Genomic DNA, 17,673 nt, shown 5'->3' with positions numbered 1-17,673 from the left:
GCCAATCAGCCAGAGACCCAGCTGACTGGGCAGCAGTCCACCGCACCCAGAACCAGGTAAGCCTTACAGAAGACTGAAAGGGCCAAGGGGATGAGGCAGAAAAAAAATATTCAGCTTTAAAACCCAGCACGTCCATCATTATCATCTGACGAAATACCTCACTCACCGTAATGGGTCCATCCTTCACCAATGAAAAGCGGACACAATTATGGTGCCATACCAGGGGTCCAGGGGATGGCAGGGACAACACGAGGGATGAGGGGGACAGGGGGAGGAAGGGAAGGTGGAAGCGAGGGAACCGTGAGGCTACGTTCCTGCCTGATGGGTGAGGCCTGCCAGACAGGAGGAAGGCCGGGGAAAAGCAGGAAGGGGAAGACGAACGAAAACACAGGAGGAACAGGCCAAAAAGTATAAGGGAAACAAATAGATAAGATGGGGAAGTAAAAAAAAACACAGAACGAACAAAACAAGGCTAACAAGCTGCGAGAAAACACAAAAACTCATCGCTGAGGTTTTGATTTCCGTGCAGACATGCGAGCCATAATTATCGACAACCAGGCCTGTGCAGCATTTTTACACATGACCCTAAGCATGTTGGGATATCATTTGTACATTTAACACATTGGCCACAGCTGTGTGGAAGCCATTGCTTGGTATCCCTCATTTCCCCAGGTGTTTTCCATTTTTTCTGCCCACTACCTGTACATCTTCAAGATGAAAGCTAAATGTTTGACCGTTTTTGAAATATCGTGCACACAAACGTACGTGGACATACGAGCAGTGAGTCGGATGGACCTCATTTTAACGTTTTTTGTCGGAGGGGCAGGCAACAAACAACAATTGGGAGTATTTATATTTGGGGATGGCGGTGTGGCGCGTTACACAAGGCACTCGATTATATAAGTACATCTATCTAATTCCATTTATGATACAATTCCATTGATGAGACTCGACGTGGGGGCAATTTGCAATACATATTTGAAATGCCTTCAGACGTTGGTTCTTAAAAATACGTTTCGATTCATTTCAAGGACCCTTCTGTTTGATGACGTCGAGTTTTGTTTGTATTGTGAGTTACAATGCTGTACGATATCTCGATGTTGCATCAAGGAATCTTTTCTTATCAGGGCCTCATGCATTGTGACCTGCTGGCATGAACGCACCATCATTGTTCCTTTAAGTATTTCCTGTGACATAGGAATTTCATTTTTGCATTAATAAACTTATGGTTCGTCATATTTGCTGCAATGTTGTTGTGTTTTGTCTCAGATCACCGGGTGATGACACAATGCATCGAATAAATATTTAAGGATAGTAATCTCAAAAGAGTATCCACAAACCCCAAGAAACAAGCTCAAATGAGCTAAGATCCTCGTCCTCTTAACGATGACGTCATAAAAAAACCGAATATGACGTCATTGTGACGTATCAGGTTTGCGATAAATTATCTGTGCTAATGCCCGGCTTGATTCCGGCAAACAAAATTCAAACAGCTTGCCTAGTTTCGGAGATAATGGTATAGGCGATTTCCATTAGCGGCGATATTATGATGTCAACTTTTTTTCTGGGAGGAATTTCCAAAATCGGAGATGGTTACTGTCTGCGCAGGGTATTTTTTACATATATATGCCAAGTTTCAGGAAGTTTCGATGAAAACTGTAGGCTGTGAAACAAAAAAAAAAGTCCTCAAGAAGAAGATGAAGAACAACAACGTGAGTAAGACTTGGAGATCCTCCACGAGGATCTAAAAAAGGAAGATATACACGCACAGGTATACAGAAAGAAGAATGCTGTAGTGTGTCAAAGGAATACTTGATCTACAACAAAGAACAATCAATTATTGATATATATTTATTAATCACCTGATGGTTGATAAAGGTATGCGAACCGCCATGCTGAGGCTTCAAGCCTTCGCCTTTTATCGGTGCAAGAACCTCGACTCTCTATATACCTCGATAATGTCCAACATGGTTCAACTCATAACCATCCCAACTCTTTGTTCCTCATCTCTGGAGATTTCAACTGTCTGGGGTGTTAGCTTTGCAACAGCTGGCCATGACATTGGAGCATAGGCCTTCTACGGCTCTGTGCTAATGTTTGAACTTCCTAACCCGAATTTCCACAACTGGTGCGTCTTCACTCCTGGAACCTGTAATGACTAACTTTTCCATTCAATCTCAAAGTTCTTCCTCTGTCCCTCTTACCATGTTCTTGTCAAAGCTCATATCTCTCTAGCTATAATGAGGGAACAATTTCAACGATGTAGAAAATGGCTGTTTACCCAAGACAAGCCAACTGGTGGGGACTGCAGTGCTTCTTCCCCTTCTCTCTCTCTCTCTTCCTGTTCATTCATTCCCTGGCGTATTGTGTCTAAAAGTCAGTTCATACCTTACATCACCTTACTCTTCCATGAGCTCTGATCTTGTCCAGAAAAAAATTTGAACTTTCTAACATGAGCTTTGTCTTTTGTTATTATCCTAGCATACCTACCAACATTAACATAGCCCTTCATCACCATCATAACATATTGTCATGGATCCCGGGATCGAGGGGAAGCACTCGGGTCCCCGATGAAGGCCTGATCCACAGATCACTCCGCACACTGGCAGGTTGCTTGGCAACCATGAACGCTGATTGGCACGGCCAATCCGGGCAGGGTTAGACTACTTTGCGTGTGAACTTACCTGTGGACGGCCGGCTAATTGGGGTCAGTGCCCTCAGCGCGCACACGCATTACTGCTGAGCGTTACAGTGAGTGTGTGCCCACTGACAAAGTAAATTATTGGGCTAGAATGTCCCGTCTAACCTTACTTGTGCACTGTATCGGATTAATAAAGGAAAAGACAACTGATACAGATTGGAAATAGCAACAAACAATTATTTATTACAAACACACAAACAAGCAACCATTAAAAAAAAAGTATTTATAAGCATGCCTGGTGTTGGCTTAATGGTTCGGGTGGTGGGCTTGGGATCCAAATATCCTGAGTTTAAATCTCACCCGGCTGTTGAATTAACACGAGGTGGTGTTGACTCTGCCTGTCATCCTTCCAAGGTCGGCAAAACGAGTACCAGCTTGCTGGTATACTGCGTTGGAGTGGCGACCCATCCATGATTGTGCCCAATAGCCAAGGAGACTGCTTCGGGCCCTGTCACACCTTGAGTTTTTAGCCAGCGTATGGCAAGGTATCAAAATGTATATAAAACGCTGGCGTACGCTGAACTATTGATGTTTTTTTTCCAGTTTTGGACGTATTCATAACGTATTAGTAACGTACACAGAACGTTTCGATAACATATAGATAACTTATATCACCGAATGCTGAGCATGTTGTCGGCGTTCACAACCTATGCCCAACGATAGTCTAACTTATGCATAGCACGGCAGCGTATTGCCGACGATCACATGGCGTAGGCTATTAATAGGCTGCGGCTCGCCGATTCAAATCATAACCGCACTCGACATTGAAGTGTGAAGCCGCTGTCACACCTTGACGTTTTAGCCAGCGTATGCCGATGTATTAAAAATTTGCTGAATACGCTGGCACACGTCGAATACGTTATGGGTAAGTTTTGTATATGTTAAGAGCACGCTGAAGCTGAAGCACGCTGGCATACGTCGTAGTACGCCGAGTACGTTGATAAATTTTCAGCATGTTGAAAATTTTTCGACGTATCCAGCGTATGACACACGTTCCGCATACGCTGGCCATAAGTTGTAGGCACGTTACGCGATCGTTGACACACGTCGACACACGTTACTTGCAAGTTACTCACTCATAAGTTGAAACACGTCGATGTAATGTTTAGCGTCAGTGTTCCAGACTCCATGATTTTTTGTTTTTTTTTTCTTCGGTATGACGGTGATGTTGACACTTCCATTTCTAGTGTGGTTATGATTTAAATCGTTCAGCGGCAGCCTATTAATTATATTATATTATAACCGCACTAGAAATCGAAGTGTCAACATCACCGTCATACCGAAGAAAAAAAAACAAACAAACAAAAAAAAAAGCCAGGGAGTCTGGAACACTGGCGCTAACCATTACCTCAACGTGTTTCGACTTATGAGTAACTTACAAGTACGTGTGTCGACCTGTGTCAACGATCGCGTAACGTGCCTACAACTTATGGCCAGCGTATGTGGAACATGTGAGTCATACGCTGGCATACGTCGAAAAATTTCAAGCATGGAAAATTTGTCTAACAGCTCGGCATACTAAGACGTATGCCAGCATACTACGACATATGCCAGCGTGCTCTAAACGTATACAAAACTTACCCATACGTATTCGACGTGTGCCAGCGTTTTAGACAAATTTTTCATACGTCGGCATACGCTGGCTAAATCGTCAAGGTGTGACAGGGCCTTTAGGTAGCAGCAACGCTCTGCACAGAGTATGGTCCCCATGGATGGATGGATTTATAAGCAAGAAAGCAAAAAGGCACAGAAGAGCAGATTTAACCATAACACGTATTCTTCGCCAATCTTACTTAAAAAAAGACTTGGCCACCATTCATAGTTACACATAGACATGGATATTTACATGTATGTCAGTATCTGTGCATGAAAACTATATGGAATTGAAATCTACTTGGGTGTGCATGGCATCATTCTATTAAGTTGGGAAATCACCTTCAACTGAGAGTTTACCCCTACCTCCCCCCCCCACCCCTCTCCTTCCCACCCCTTCTAGAGTGGGTGTTTCTACCATGTCTAACTCATTTAATGTCACCTCTAAGTATATGAACATATTGGGATCAAATTAAAATGATTAGTGATTCAAGCAAAACCCCCCACCCCCTCTCCCCACCCCCAATTCCATCCCACACCAGACTGAACTACAACACACCCCCAGTGTAAATGCAAATAGACAGAATGTCCCTTCGACCAGAGATAGTAAAAACACCAATGGAGTCCGTGTGTTTTGAGGATGTGATAGCACAGATTTTGTTGAAAAAAAAAGCAAGATGAAGTGGTTTAAACTGTTCCACATTGAAGAAGATAAGATGATCAATACATCGCAGGCGGCAAGCCAACTTTCTGGGACCAGAAGCACAAAACAGGATATCCTTGCAAGTTTTAAGTGGCAAGCAAGCAGCACCCTGGGGAAGTGAAATAGCTTCCTTGGCATGTATTTCTGTGCACTTATCAAACTGAAATTGAATGTTTGTCATCTGCAGACGCTGCACTTCATGCAGCATATTCTCTGAGTTCACCAACGTAGTTTGGGTGCAGGGACAAACTTACATACTTATGCAATATCGTTTGAATCCATAAAACAATGGTTGAGCTGATAATGGTCAGGTGCTGGTACAGGTCAGCTCTTGCATATTGGATGGAATCAACAGAGAGTTGATCGAGGTATGCCTATTGCCGTGGAAAGCAAGGAGAAGCTGATGTTCCGAGCGTTAATCCTTCCTCGGAGGGGTAAAAGGGTTAAAGTACATGTATCCTCTCTCCACCCTTGTATTTCCCTAGTGGACCAAATGCCACTGCACTCCTTCCAGCCATTCAGCAACACAAACTCATGGCAGTTCCAATGTCTCTAAAAGAGATAATCAAAGCTTGAGGACAGGAGCAAAGGTTCTCTTACAAGAGGTTCTTATTGTGGATGTTGAATGTCCAGCACATTTGAGATCAAAAGGTAGATCCTGTCTCAGTATTGATGGAACTGCTCTGAGTCACTGAGTTGCATAGCCTCATGGAGTCACATTTGGTGAGCTAGCAGACAGATATCTTGAGGCTGCAGATTATATTTCATGCTGGAAGCCAGTAAAACCGAAGTGGTGTTGTGTTTGGCTGATACTATAAGGAATCTATCAACACAAGTACCAGAGGAAGGCACACTAAAGGAATTAGAACTAACTCGAGTGCCTCATCCCCATCGTCTCAGAAACCGCAGCACCCCTACCCGCACCTCCCAGGCCTGGACACTCGCTGCGTGCCACAGATTTTGGTGTGGACCGCACTCATTTGCTTAAAAGCTTCCATAATTGATAAACTCAAACGTTTTTTTACGTTCGTATTTATCTACTATCAGGGGTATCAGTCGATGCCCAGAGCTGTTCTAATCCTGTTGGCATTTTGAAGAAATCAAATTTGTTTTTTTTTGTGGGGGCCTAAACCACTTCCCTTCACCCACTAATGAATGGGGTCAGGAATCACGTAATATTGTTACGAATCTGGCAGCCATGAGCACACAACAGCCAAGTCCCCGTAACTCAGTTATTTCATTAAGTATGTGTGTATAGTTAGAATCCATCCCCTGTGTCTCATGGGTGATTTAATGTCCGTGCGCTGCGGAGTTATTTTGATAGGGTTTTATTTTACATTTTCAACTACCACAACAACAACACCTTCGTCGCGCTCCATCCTGACGCCATAACACTCGTGGTGGGCGGAGTTCAATGAAGGACTTGGCGTCTCTCTCTCGACCAATCAGAGAGATGCGAACGAGTTTGTCGTCAGTCGGCCAATGGGAGCCAATGCAGGACAATATTGCTCATCTTCCTGTTTGAGGGGCGGTCCGCCGTGATGCCCGCCACGCCCCCCCCCCCGGTCCAATCAGCGGACTTGGTGCCCCATTTGGCCAATTACAGGGGCAACGAGCGGATTGTGCGCCAAAACCGTCCAGTAAGGGGGGGGGGTTACGAGAGGGAGTCCCTCCCCCCTGGACAGGGAGTGAATAATTGTTTGGCGTGATCTGACTGGGGGCAGTTGGGGTTTGCCGGCCAGATCATCTGGGATAGCCTCGCCTTGCCTGCTGGCGCTCGCTGCCTTGTCCTCCCTCACGCTGGTTGGCGTCTGTCCTTCATCCTCCGTCCCTGGTACTTGGAGTGGCATCGTTGTTGCGGGTTCGAGTCCCGCCGATCCAGAACGTCGAAGACCACACGAGGTAGACAGGTCCAAGCTAGCTCTGGTTTCCAGCTCACCTTTCCTCGAGCTGGAAGCCTTCAATAAAGACCCGACGGGGTCCATTTCTGGGTATCTGTGTGTGTGTGTGTGTGTGTGTGTGTGTGTGTGTGTGTGTGTGTGTGTGTGTGTGTGTGTGCCTGGGCCCTGTCCATAAGTAGAATTGTTAAGTGCTTTTCGTTGTACATTATTTGCCTTGCTTATTCGGACAACTCTTCTCTTACGTGCTCCCCTCGTTCCCGACTATTGTTAATAAATTACCCTCTTGTTGAATGTCCCAGCTCGTCCTTGTCCTTTCTGCCATTGGTTTGCCGCACTGCGAACGGGAATTAGGAGGCCTCATTGCTGCCGTAATCGTGCAATCGGCCCGGCAGGATTCCGGTACTCTCCGCTCGGGGTACGACTCGGTAACAGCCTGGATCACGCAGATCCTGCCGAGGGTGAATTTCTCCGGTAGTTTGGATGACGTGGGTATTTAGGTATATTGAAATTGGCAATCGACCCTATCCCACATGGTCGACCTATTGGCGATCTTCGGTCCGATAAGGGACCCGTGACCTTTCGGATTTATTTGAAGGGTGCGACCTAAATTCCGGGTGTTCGGTGGAGCCGACTCTACTGCTCCATCTAGCGGTCGTGCTCACCACCGAGACCCGGCCCCACAACAACATTACCTTTCACATTTCTACAAAGCTTAGGCACTAGAGATTGATTTAGAAAATAACTTTTACTTACTTTCAAGAAAGTAAAAGTTTTTTTACTTACTAAAACACTCCCTGATGATCACTGATGAACTTTAGAAAGTTTGATGAAGATCCGTTTAGCCATCTCTGAGAAAAATGGCGACAGACAGACAAACTTCTCTTATAGTATAGATATAGTTATTATGTCTTCAGTATTTATTTACACGAACTGTATTTACACATTTACTCTGTTTACTTTGGTTAGAGTTAGCTTAGGACTGGAAATTTCCGCTCAGAAACGCATCTTCAATTGATTACATGATGTCTATGGGAAAATCGTTTTCTATTTACCTTTTTAGATCCCTGGAATGGAGTTTTTGGGATCTTATGGGATGGCACGTCCTCCGTCCGTCCACAAATACGTTAAACTACTTCTCTGAAACGACACAGAGGATTTTGTTGAAACATTACCACAATGCTCATCACCATGGATGTACTGAAGTTTGTTCATGGCATTAAAAAAATTTGGGTCTCAGGGATTCTTCATGGGGGTAGAATGCCAAGCTGCCAAGCTGCCCCACAACATATGTATTTGCCAAGCTGCCACTGCAAAGCTGCCCCACAACATATGTACTGTATTTGATTTCTTCTGTGAAACCACATACACAATTTGGACGAAACTTGACCACAACCTTTATCACCCGTGATGTACCAAAGTTTGTTCATAGCATGAAAAAAAAATCCATAGGAATTTACTTTCTTCTTTATTACACATGTTGTGGGTCTTTCATGCCTACCAGTAGTTCCCTGGTTATCTTATCCGGCCGCTACCAGGTGACCGTCCAGGTGTATTGCCCCTATGTTTTCATGATATATTCAGTTTTTTAGGAAAGCATATGAAGTGTAAATCGAGGAGTCCATGTACAATAAAAAAATGAATGATGACTGAGGTCAAGTCAGCCTGAGGTTATTACAGCATATTTTAAAGAAGGGTGATCGTTCAAACCCATCTAACTATCGTCCTATTGCTCTGACTTCTACTGTTTCCAAAGTCTTTGAATGTCTTCTCAATTCCCATTTTCTCAAGTATCTTGAATCTCACAGTCTTCTATCTGACCACCAATATGGCTTTCGCAAGGCAAGATCTCCAGGTGATATCCTTTCTTACATTATGAATGTCTAGGCCTATTCTTTGAGAGACTTTGGGGAATCCTTTGTTGTAGGCCTTGATATCTCAAAAGCCTTTGACAGAGTTTGGCATTGGGGTCTGATATCCAAGCTTTCCTCTTTCGGCTTTCCTTCTTCGCTCTGCTCTCTCATATTGAACTTTCTCTCCAACTGCTCTGTCTCCGTAATTGTTGATGGTTCAACATCTCCCCCCCTTTCCCTATAAACAGCGGTGTACCTCAGGGTTCCATTTGTCTCCAACACTCTTCCTTATTTTTTTTATCAATGACCTTCTTTCCTTCCACAAATAACCGAATGCACTCATATGCTGATGACTCAACATTACATACCTCCATGTCTGTCCCATCTGCCCCGTCTTCCCTCACTCGATCTACATCTTTCATCACAGCCACCTCTTCAAATTCGGATTTGGAGATCTCCCAGTGGGGCAAATGTCGTCAAGTCAAGTTTAATGTTTCAGAAACTCAATTTCTTCTCATCTCACTCTCTCTCTAAAACTCCTCTCAACTCTCCAATCTCCTTTGAAAGCTCTACAATTACACCAAGTGATACAATAAATCTTCTTGGTATTACTCAAACTTCAAATTTATCTTGGAATCCACACATTACGCAAATAGCTAAGTCTGCCTCGAAGAAATTAGGAGTCCTGTTCAGATGTTGAAGATTCTTCTCCTCTGAACAGTTGCTCCAACTATATAAAGGATTGATTCGTCCTTGTATGGAGTACTGCTCTCACATCTGGGGAGGTTCCAGCTCCATATACTTACTGGACAGAATTGAATTCAAAGTTATCCGACTTGTCAACTCTCTCAATCCGACCTCAAAACTCAACCCACTCAAATTACGCCGCATAGTGGGCTCTCTTTTTCTTTTCTACAGATATTACTTCGGTTTCTGCTTGCAAGAACTTGTTACTTGTGTACCTCCACCATTAACGAGACCAAGAAATACTCGACAAGCCACTACATCACATGATTATTGTGTGGCCATTGGCAACTCAAGGGTGGGCCGTTACGATGTTTGTGTCTTCCCTCCACTGCCAAAGTCTGGAACTCTTTACCTTCTCACGTCTTCCCAAACACTTGTGACCTTCCCCTTTTCAAAAAGCAGATTTTTTACCTCCCCAAAAACTACTAAACTATTCACTCTTTCCTTACATTTCCATCAATGTAGTTCTTTTATTTAAGGCTTGGCCTCGATGAGGACTATTTAGTCCATGGCTGAAGCCTTCAACATAAAAAATAAAATAAAATCTCCACTCATGACTCGCGGACTTCCTCTCCTGTCGCAGTCAACGCGTGGCTCTTAATGGAATTCTCTCATCTCCTCTTCCCATCCATGCTGGAGTTCCTCATGGCAGTATTCTTGGCCTTGTGCTTTTTCTGGTTTTCATCAATGATCTATCGGATTCTCTGGGAAATCCTCTTTATTTATTTACTGATGACTCCACCGTCTGCTGTACCATCTCTCATCCCTCTGATGGGCTGGCAGGAGCCTTCACTCTCTGCAGACCTGGATAAAATCACAAGCTGGTCAAACACTTGGAATATGTCTTTCAATCCTGACAAATCTCACACCCTCACTATGTCTCTCCAAAATGACCGTCTGGAAAGCCCCTCCATCTACTTTCTCAACAGTCCCATTGAGGAGGTCCTTTCATCCAACCTTTGGGCCTCACTATCTGCCACAATCTTTCCTGGGAAAGCCACATCTTCAAGCTGGCCTCCAAAGCCAGTCGCCGACTGGGCATCCTACGTCGTACAAAGTCCTTCCTTGGCACACCTGAGCTGCTAACTACTTACAAAGATTTCATCCGCAGTCTGATAAGAGTACTGCTCCCCCTTCTGGGATGGTGCTCCTGCCTCCCATCTTGCTCGACTTCACCCTGTGGAAACCAAGTCTTTTAGGATCATTTGTATCTCCCGCGATGAAGCTGTCTTTCGGTCTCTCACTCTTTCACCGGAAGCAGGTCGGTGGTCTTTCTGTCTTCTACCATCTCCTCACCATCCTTGCACCCCCTGCTCTATCTGTGATCTGTCCCTATATTTCCTCAGGGTGCTCAAGGTCCGCCAAAAACCCCCTTCTGGTGAAACTGCCAAAATCAAGAATCACTGCTCACCTTCACTCTTTTATTCCTCTGTTTTTCACCTCTGGAACAAACTCCCACACTCTCTTCAATCCCACTCCTCCCTCCTGGTCTTCAAAACAGCTGTTCACCACAATCTCCTGTCTCCCCCCATCCAAAATATTGATATTTACTACCCCTGTTAATCCACTCCAAACCCACCTCCTTCAAATTCCTTGTTTTCCTTCCCTGTTGTACCATCTTGTATAGCCCATGTACCCTGCCCCATCCCTCTCCCTTCCACAGATCTCCTATTGTCTTTCTTCCCCACTATTTTGTGCTTCCCTCTCTCGGCACTCTTGTCTCCCACCTTGCTATATCTCTCTGTGTGTAAACTCTTACACGAGCTTCGACATGCATTCAAAAAAGAAAAAAAAATACACTCAATTACTCCCATCTTGTGGAACCAGCTTCCGCACTCTCCTCAATGTCATTATTTCCTCCAAGTTTTCAAGACAGCTGTTCACCACCATCTCAGATTATGCCCCATCCAAAACCATGATCTTTCCTCCACCCGTTAAACCACCCCCACCCCTCCCCTAATTTTGCTTCTGAAATCCAACTTGTCCACCACTTGCATTCTCCCTTACCCCTCATCCTTAGCTGCATCCCTTGTTTGTACCTGCATCAGTCTCCATCTATTTTCTCCCTCCGCCCTGCCGACGGTGTCTCTATCTTCTTCTGCTTTTCATTTTGTTGTGTTGCGTCCTGATCCGTTCTATGTTGTAGCTCTTCCACGACCGCTGACTGCATACAAAAAACGTGTTGCATCAGAAGACGAACGACAAATTTATGGAACAGAGAATCATCATCAAGTTTTTGGTGAACCGATACGAAGGTGGTACGGATATTTTCGACAGTTGAAGCTGGTGCATGGGGAAGACGCAATGTGAAGATCACGTATGTTTGAGTAGGCCAAGAGGTTTGCGGAAGGGAGAATGGACGTGAACGATGACACACAGTTGGGACGTCCATCAATTGCCAAAACGGACAAAAATGTCCAAGAGGTGGGAATGGTAGTTCGATCTGACTGATGTCCGAAGCACCAATAAAAGGATCTTATTTTGCATCAACAGAAAAGATCCAGAGGGCCGTGACAAATGAGCGAAATGACCTTTCAGACAACAACTTCCAAGGGTGCTTTGAAGCATGGTGGCGACGTTGGCAATTGTCTATAGACTCCCCGGGGAGATTACTTTGAAGGCGACCACTAAACGTATGCAACTAGTATGTTCGGAATAAAATTTTATTGCTATAATCCTGGAACTTTATTGTCGGACCTCGTAAATATAGATATCAAGTGAATCAGATGAAAATTGATGATGTGACCTTGACCTTTGACCTAATGACCTCAAAAGTCTGGTGTTGGCTTAACGGTTGGGGTGGTAGCCTGGGATCCTAGGATCCTGAGTTTGAGCCCCGTTTTCCACTGAATTAACACCAGGGGGTTGACTCAGCCTGTCATCCTTCCGAGGTCGGCGAAATGACCACATATACTGGTAATAGGGGCACTGCGTCAGCGGCATAGCTGCGCCCATAACCAATGATGCAACCAGCAGCCAAAAAGGCAGCGACACGATGGGGACCTGAAAAACAAAACAAAAACAAGGCTTTTTAGGCTATTGACCTTCCAGCTTTTTTAATACCTCTACCAGGTAGTTAAAGTTTGTGAGGATCGGAGTAAAATTGTGACCTGTAGGCGATTGACATACAGACAAACAAAACAGACAAAGAGACAGAATAACAGACCAGACCAACCAATATACAACACTTGCGAATCGTCGATTTCGCAACTTGCAATTAACAGGCAGACAGTGGTGAAAACATAACTCTGTCATCACAAGGACAGTGATGCATTGCTCGTAATCCATGAGGCACTTGTATAATTATTTTTTGTACACAATGTCGAGGCTCATATGAGAGCTAACACACAGAACGGAGAACAAGAGGAGCAGGACAGGACGTAGAACGTATAACAACAAGAGGGGGTGGGAGGGGGGAGGTAAGGGAAAAAGTGTGGAACAGAGAGACATGAGGAGATCTGTGGAACGGAGAGGGTTGACATGATGGACATGACAGAGACTTTCAGGAAAGAAAGCAGGGAATTTGAAGGAGGTGGGTTTTGGGGTGGATTAACGGGGGTAGAAAATATCATGGTTTTGGATGGGGGAAGACATGAGATGGTGGTGAACAGGTGTTTTGAAGACCTGGAGGGAGGAGTGGGATTGAAGAGTGTGGGAGTTTGTTCCAGAGGTGAAAAACAGAGGAATGAAAGAGTGAAGGTGAACAGTGATTCTTGATTTTGGTAGTTTTACCAGAAGGGGGTTGCTGGCGGACCTTGAGCGCCCTGTGGAAATATGGGGGGGGGGACACATTTCAGACAGAGCAGGGGGGGGGGCGAGACCGGACAGACAGAAAGACCACCGACCTGCCTGCAGTGAGAGAGTGAGAGACCCAAAGACTCAGCCTCATCGCGGGAGATACCAATGACCCTAAAAATGTATAGTTGTGTGAACATTTCATTCCCAAATTTGCTTTAAAACTAGTGCGTACCCATACGTGCGTGGCCGTACGTGCAAAAGAACAAAACAAGAAGAATTGTGACGTCATAGCACCGTGTCCTGTCATTGGTTTGGTAAATAAATGGCCATAACTTGGGAACCACTTGTCCGATTAATATCAAACCTTGAAAAGGCACATACTCAGGTCCCCAGTAATATATCTGGAAAGTTTCAATTAGATCAGACCAGTGGTTGTCGAGAAACAGCGGTCGCAGACACACAGACACACACACACAAAGATTGCTGGAATTATTGATAGACTAGTGCATGCCCGTAGGTGCAAACCCCCCCCCCCCCCAAAAAAAAACTTTCAAACAACCACACAGGCCGTTCCTTCACTCTCGTAAACGACGACTGGATTGGGGCATTGTGTTTATCTATAAATGCGAATAAGAAATCGAGAAATTATTAGAATACAGTAAGTCATCACTATCCGGAAGTAGTGCGTGCCCGTACGGAATGTTCACATCATTCCACGAATTATCGCTTTCATTGAACTAACAACTGCTGTGATACTTCCACACACAGAGTTAATTAAAATCCAAATTAAAATCAAGTTTACCTCCCTGTCTTAAGTCTTTGCGAGCCATGACATTCTCTGCCATTGACCATTGCCACTCCTATGCCTTGGTGAGGCGACAGGGGAGGATTTGTAGGATACCTGAAAGTACAGCGTCATTAGGTATTCCATGTTCGAATTGTTTTAGTTTTAAAATAGTTTAAAAAAAAAGTTTGCAAAGCATACCACCAAAATGAGATGTATTTCATTGGCAAGCATGTTGAGTCGAGCTGAATTCCTTAACACTTCCAAAGGCCACACTGTTTTGACACTTGGAAACAAAAAACAGTTGTGCACTTTTTTTGATAAATTATTTTTGGAACAATTTTTCTTCAATAAATAAATAATAATAAAAATCGTCTCCATGTACATTGCACACACCTTTATCTCGTTAGCACCTCTTCATAAACAACATTGCTGAGGAAACGGCGCTTCTTCTTTGTTTCATCGTCCAGGGCAAGAATGCGGAGGCTGCTGGATCTGCCAACGTTTTGATAAATCATTAGTTTTAATGGCCAATTATTCAATTAGCGCCAACGTATTTTGCCTTTTCGCAAGGAAAAACACGAAGAGAAGAGAAACCCGTAATGGCGAACGCGGCTGAGGTTCTCTTCCCCATCGGCCACGCCTCCCCAGCAACGAGTCCCATCATTGGTTGGTAAATAAATGGCCGCAGCAACGTGTCCTGTCATTGGTTGGTAAATAAATGGCCATAACTTGGGAAGCACTTATCCGATTAATATCAAACCTTGAAAAAGCACACACATCCTCAGGTCCCCAGCAATATACCTGGCAAGTTTCAATTAGACCGGACCAGTGGTTGTCGAGAAATAGCGGTCACACACACACACACACACACACACACACACACACACACACACACACACACACACACACACACACACACACACACACACACACACACACACACACACACACACACACTGCTGGAATTATAGATAGATGCTGATACGTTACACCCAGTAACATTTGTAAACTATGCCGAGTCAATTTGACATCATTGGTAACCTCGGTAAATCATCCCGATGTCGCCGTCTCATCGACACGTGGGAACGGGCTTCGATTCAAACGGTCAGTCACAGTGATGACGTCACTCGTGCTGTTGTCAGAATGAAGGTTTCTTCTTCACACGGTGGGGGTTCTTCTTCTTCTTCTTTTTCTGAATGCGATCGGCGCGATACTCCGAATGAATAGAATCGGGTGACAGATTTACCAGGAGGTTCATGAATTCCGGGCTCTCCGGGCTCATTTCGATGAACTCGCAGGAAATTTAAGCAAATACCGTATATTCATTTGAAAAATTAAATAAAAAGCGGCATTGTGGGTGTGTTTATTACCTTGCGCTCCTGTGTGGAGATTTCCTCGCGTTTGGTGCGAATTAAATGAAGTCCGTACGTAGGTAGTCATTACAAGTGAGTTTGAGGAGGCTGAGGAGAAAAAAAGTTAACGGGTGGCGTCGAGTGGACTGCGTGATGACGTAACGATGCGTAGATACATTTGGTGACGTATTGACGTTCGCGACGCAGTCCTGGCGGTTTGAGGCCGGAAAAAAGAAAAAGAAAGAAAGGTTCATGCGAATGGTCTGGTGATTGGAATCCGTTGGTGGAGAGCGTGATGGGGACCGAACACGGGGTTTTGCGGAGTGAGGCGGGAAGTAGCGACGTCAAGGAGACTATGAGGGAGGGTTGGGTGTGATACAGAGGGGTTCGGCCGCTCGGTCCCCCGGAGCCCCTGAGGATCGCACAGTGGCAGCGAAAGGGACACTCCGCGACCGCCTCCATCAGACACTTGTTGCGGGCCGGGGATCTGTCGCTTGGCCTTGTTTCTGGTTCCTGGACTTGCAACCTTTCCTCGATCCCGGACGGAGAGTCGCCCGACTGAGCCCCCCCTCGTCCCCCCGTCCACCAATTGCGCCCTGACATTGCTCTTCTGAAGGCAACGCAATGCGCGGATCGTCGGGCCTCTGGCTCAGCTGAATCGTCACAGGAGGCCGGGCCGAGGGCGCTGCCGGACAGCACAGCATGTCCTCCAACGTGGAGGCAGAGTTCCGACATGCGCTGTGTAAAAGGCCGGCTGAGCGCACAACGCAGGTACGTTCATCTATACTCGAGTATACTGACCCCCCCACCCCGTGGTGGTATACTGACCCCCCACCCCACCCCGTGGTGGTATACTGACCCCCCCCCACCCCGTGGTGGTATACTGAACCCCCCCACCCCGTGGTGGTATACTGAACCCCCGTGGTGGTATACTGACCCCCACCCCGTGGTGGTATACTGACCCCCCCCCCACCCCGTGGTGGTATACTGAACCCCCACCCCGTGGTGGTATACTGAACCCCCCCGTGGTGGTATACTGACCCCCTTCTCCAGTGGTGGTATACTAACCTCCCCTCCCCCGTGGTGGTATACTGACCCCCCACCCCGTGGTGGTATACTAACCTCCCTCCCCCGTGGTGGTATACTGACCCCCACCCCGTGGTGGTATACTGACCCCCACCCCGTGGTGGTATACTGACCCCCACCCCGTGGTGGTATACTGACCCCCCACCCCGTGGTGGTATACTGACCCCCCACCCCGTGGTGGTATACTGAACCCCCACCCCGTGGTGGTATACTGAACCCCCCACCCCGTGGTGGTATACTGAACCCCCCACCCCGTGGTGGTATACTGAACCCCCACCCCGTGGTGGTATACTGAACCCCCCACCCCGTGGTGGTATACTGAACCCCCCACCCCGTAGCGGTATACTGACCCCCTCCCCCGTGGTGGTATACTGACCCCCCTCCCCCGTGGTGGTATACTGACCCCCCTCCCCCGTGGTGGTATACTGACCCCCCTCCCCGTGGTGGTATACTGACCCCCCCTCCCCCGTGGTGCTATACTGACCCCCCCTCCCCCGTGGTGGTATACTGACCTCCTTCTCCAGTGGTGGTATACTAACCTCCCCCTCCCCAGTGGTGGTATACTGACCCCCCCCATGGTGGTATACTGACCCCCCCGTGGTGGTATACTGCCCCCTTCTCCAGTGGTGGTATACTGACCCCCCCTTCTCCAGTGGTGGTATACTGACCCCCCCTTCTCCAGTGGTGGTATACTGACCCCCCCCATTCTCCAGTGGTGGTATACTGACCCCCTTCTCCAGTGGTGGTATAAACTAGATCGTCTTTGCCTGAACCTTAGCCCTCTTGCGTTGACCCTTGGGGGAGATCCTCTGGAACGACGCTCCGGAGTTCGAGATGTTCACCGCTCCTGTAATGACAGCCTGGCCGTTGGAAGGCGGGAAGGGTCGCCGGTTCGTTTTGTTATTTCCATCACAATAGACCTTTCACCAACGGGTTTTGGCACCTCCACGTTCTGAAAGCGATCACTGATGGTCTGCAGTTGAGTGTGAGCGATCTTTGCATCAACGTAACCCCTTGCCTTCCTGATTCATTCTTCTCTGGTGTCTGATCTTACAAGTAGTCTGAAAGACGACTGTGATTTATCCTCAACCACTCTACTCGGCAAGGGGTGAAGGAAGGGGTTGGTGACAATATCCGAATGGCAGATTCTTTCCTGTAATCGAATCCTGATGAGTGAACATATGAGGTGAGCATGCTTGCATTACGTCCCTACAC

General features: G+C 46.3%; 2 protein-coding genes across 5 annotated transcripts in view; one reads left to right on the top strand and one right to left on the bottom strand.

Annotated features, from left to right (window-relative positions):
• The window catches only part of LOC147009510 (fibronectin type III and SPRY domain-containing protein 2-like), a 113,869-nt gene extending 98,357 nt beyond the window's left edge, over positions 1–15,512 (bottom strand). The window contains exon 1 of the mRNA XM_085861265.1: positions 15,391–15,512. The gene's annotated coding sequence lies outside the window, so the exon portion shown is untranslated. The remainder of the gene's footprint in view (positions 1–15,390) is intronic.
• Positions 15,513–15,608: 96 nt separating this feature from the next.
• Positions 15,609–17,673, top strand: part of RAPGEF2 (Rap guanine nucleotide exchange factor 2) — a 201,489-nt gene continuing 199,424 nt past the window's right edge. For 2 of the 4 annotated variants that reach the window (XM_085861243.1, XM_085861238.1), the window contains exon 1: positions 15,610–16,143. In XM_085861243.1, the coding sequence (XP_085717369.1) occupies positions 16,075–16,143 (69 nt within the window). In that variant the 5' untranslated portion in view covers positions 15,610–16,074. Of the gene's footprint in view, positions 16,144–17,673 lie in introns of all 4 variants that reach the window. The other 2 variants (XM_085861240.1, XM_085861239.1) reach the window with 2 other exon arrangements.

This window comes from Eptatretus burgeri, chromosome 17 (genome assembly GCF_056783735.1).
Source record: "Eptatretus burgeri isolate ZD-2024b chromosome 17, Ebu_testis_v1, whole genome shotgun sequence".
Classification (NCBI taxonomy): Eukaryota; Metazoa; Chordata; class Myxini; order Myxiniformes; family Myxinidae; genus Eptatretus; species Eptatretus burgeri.
The sequence above is the reverse complement of the archived record's forward strand: the minus strand, read 5'-3'. Positions and strand labels throughout refer to the sequence as shown.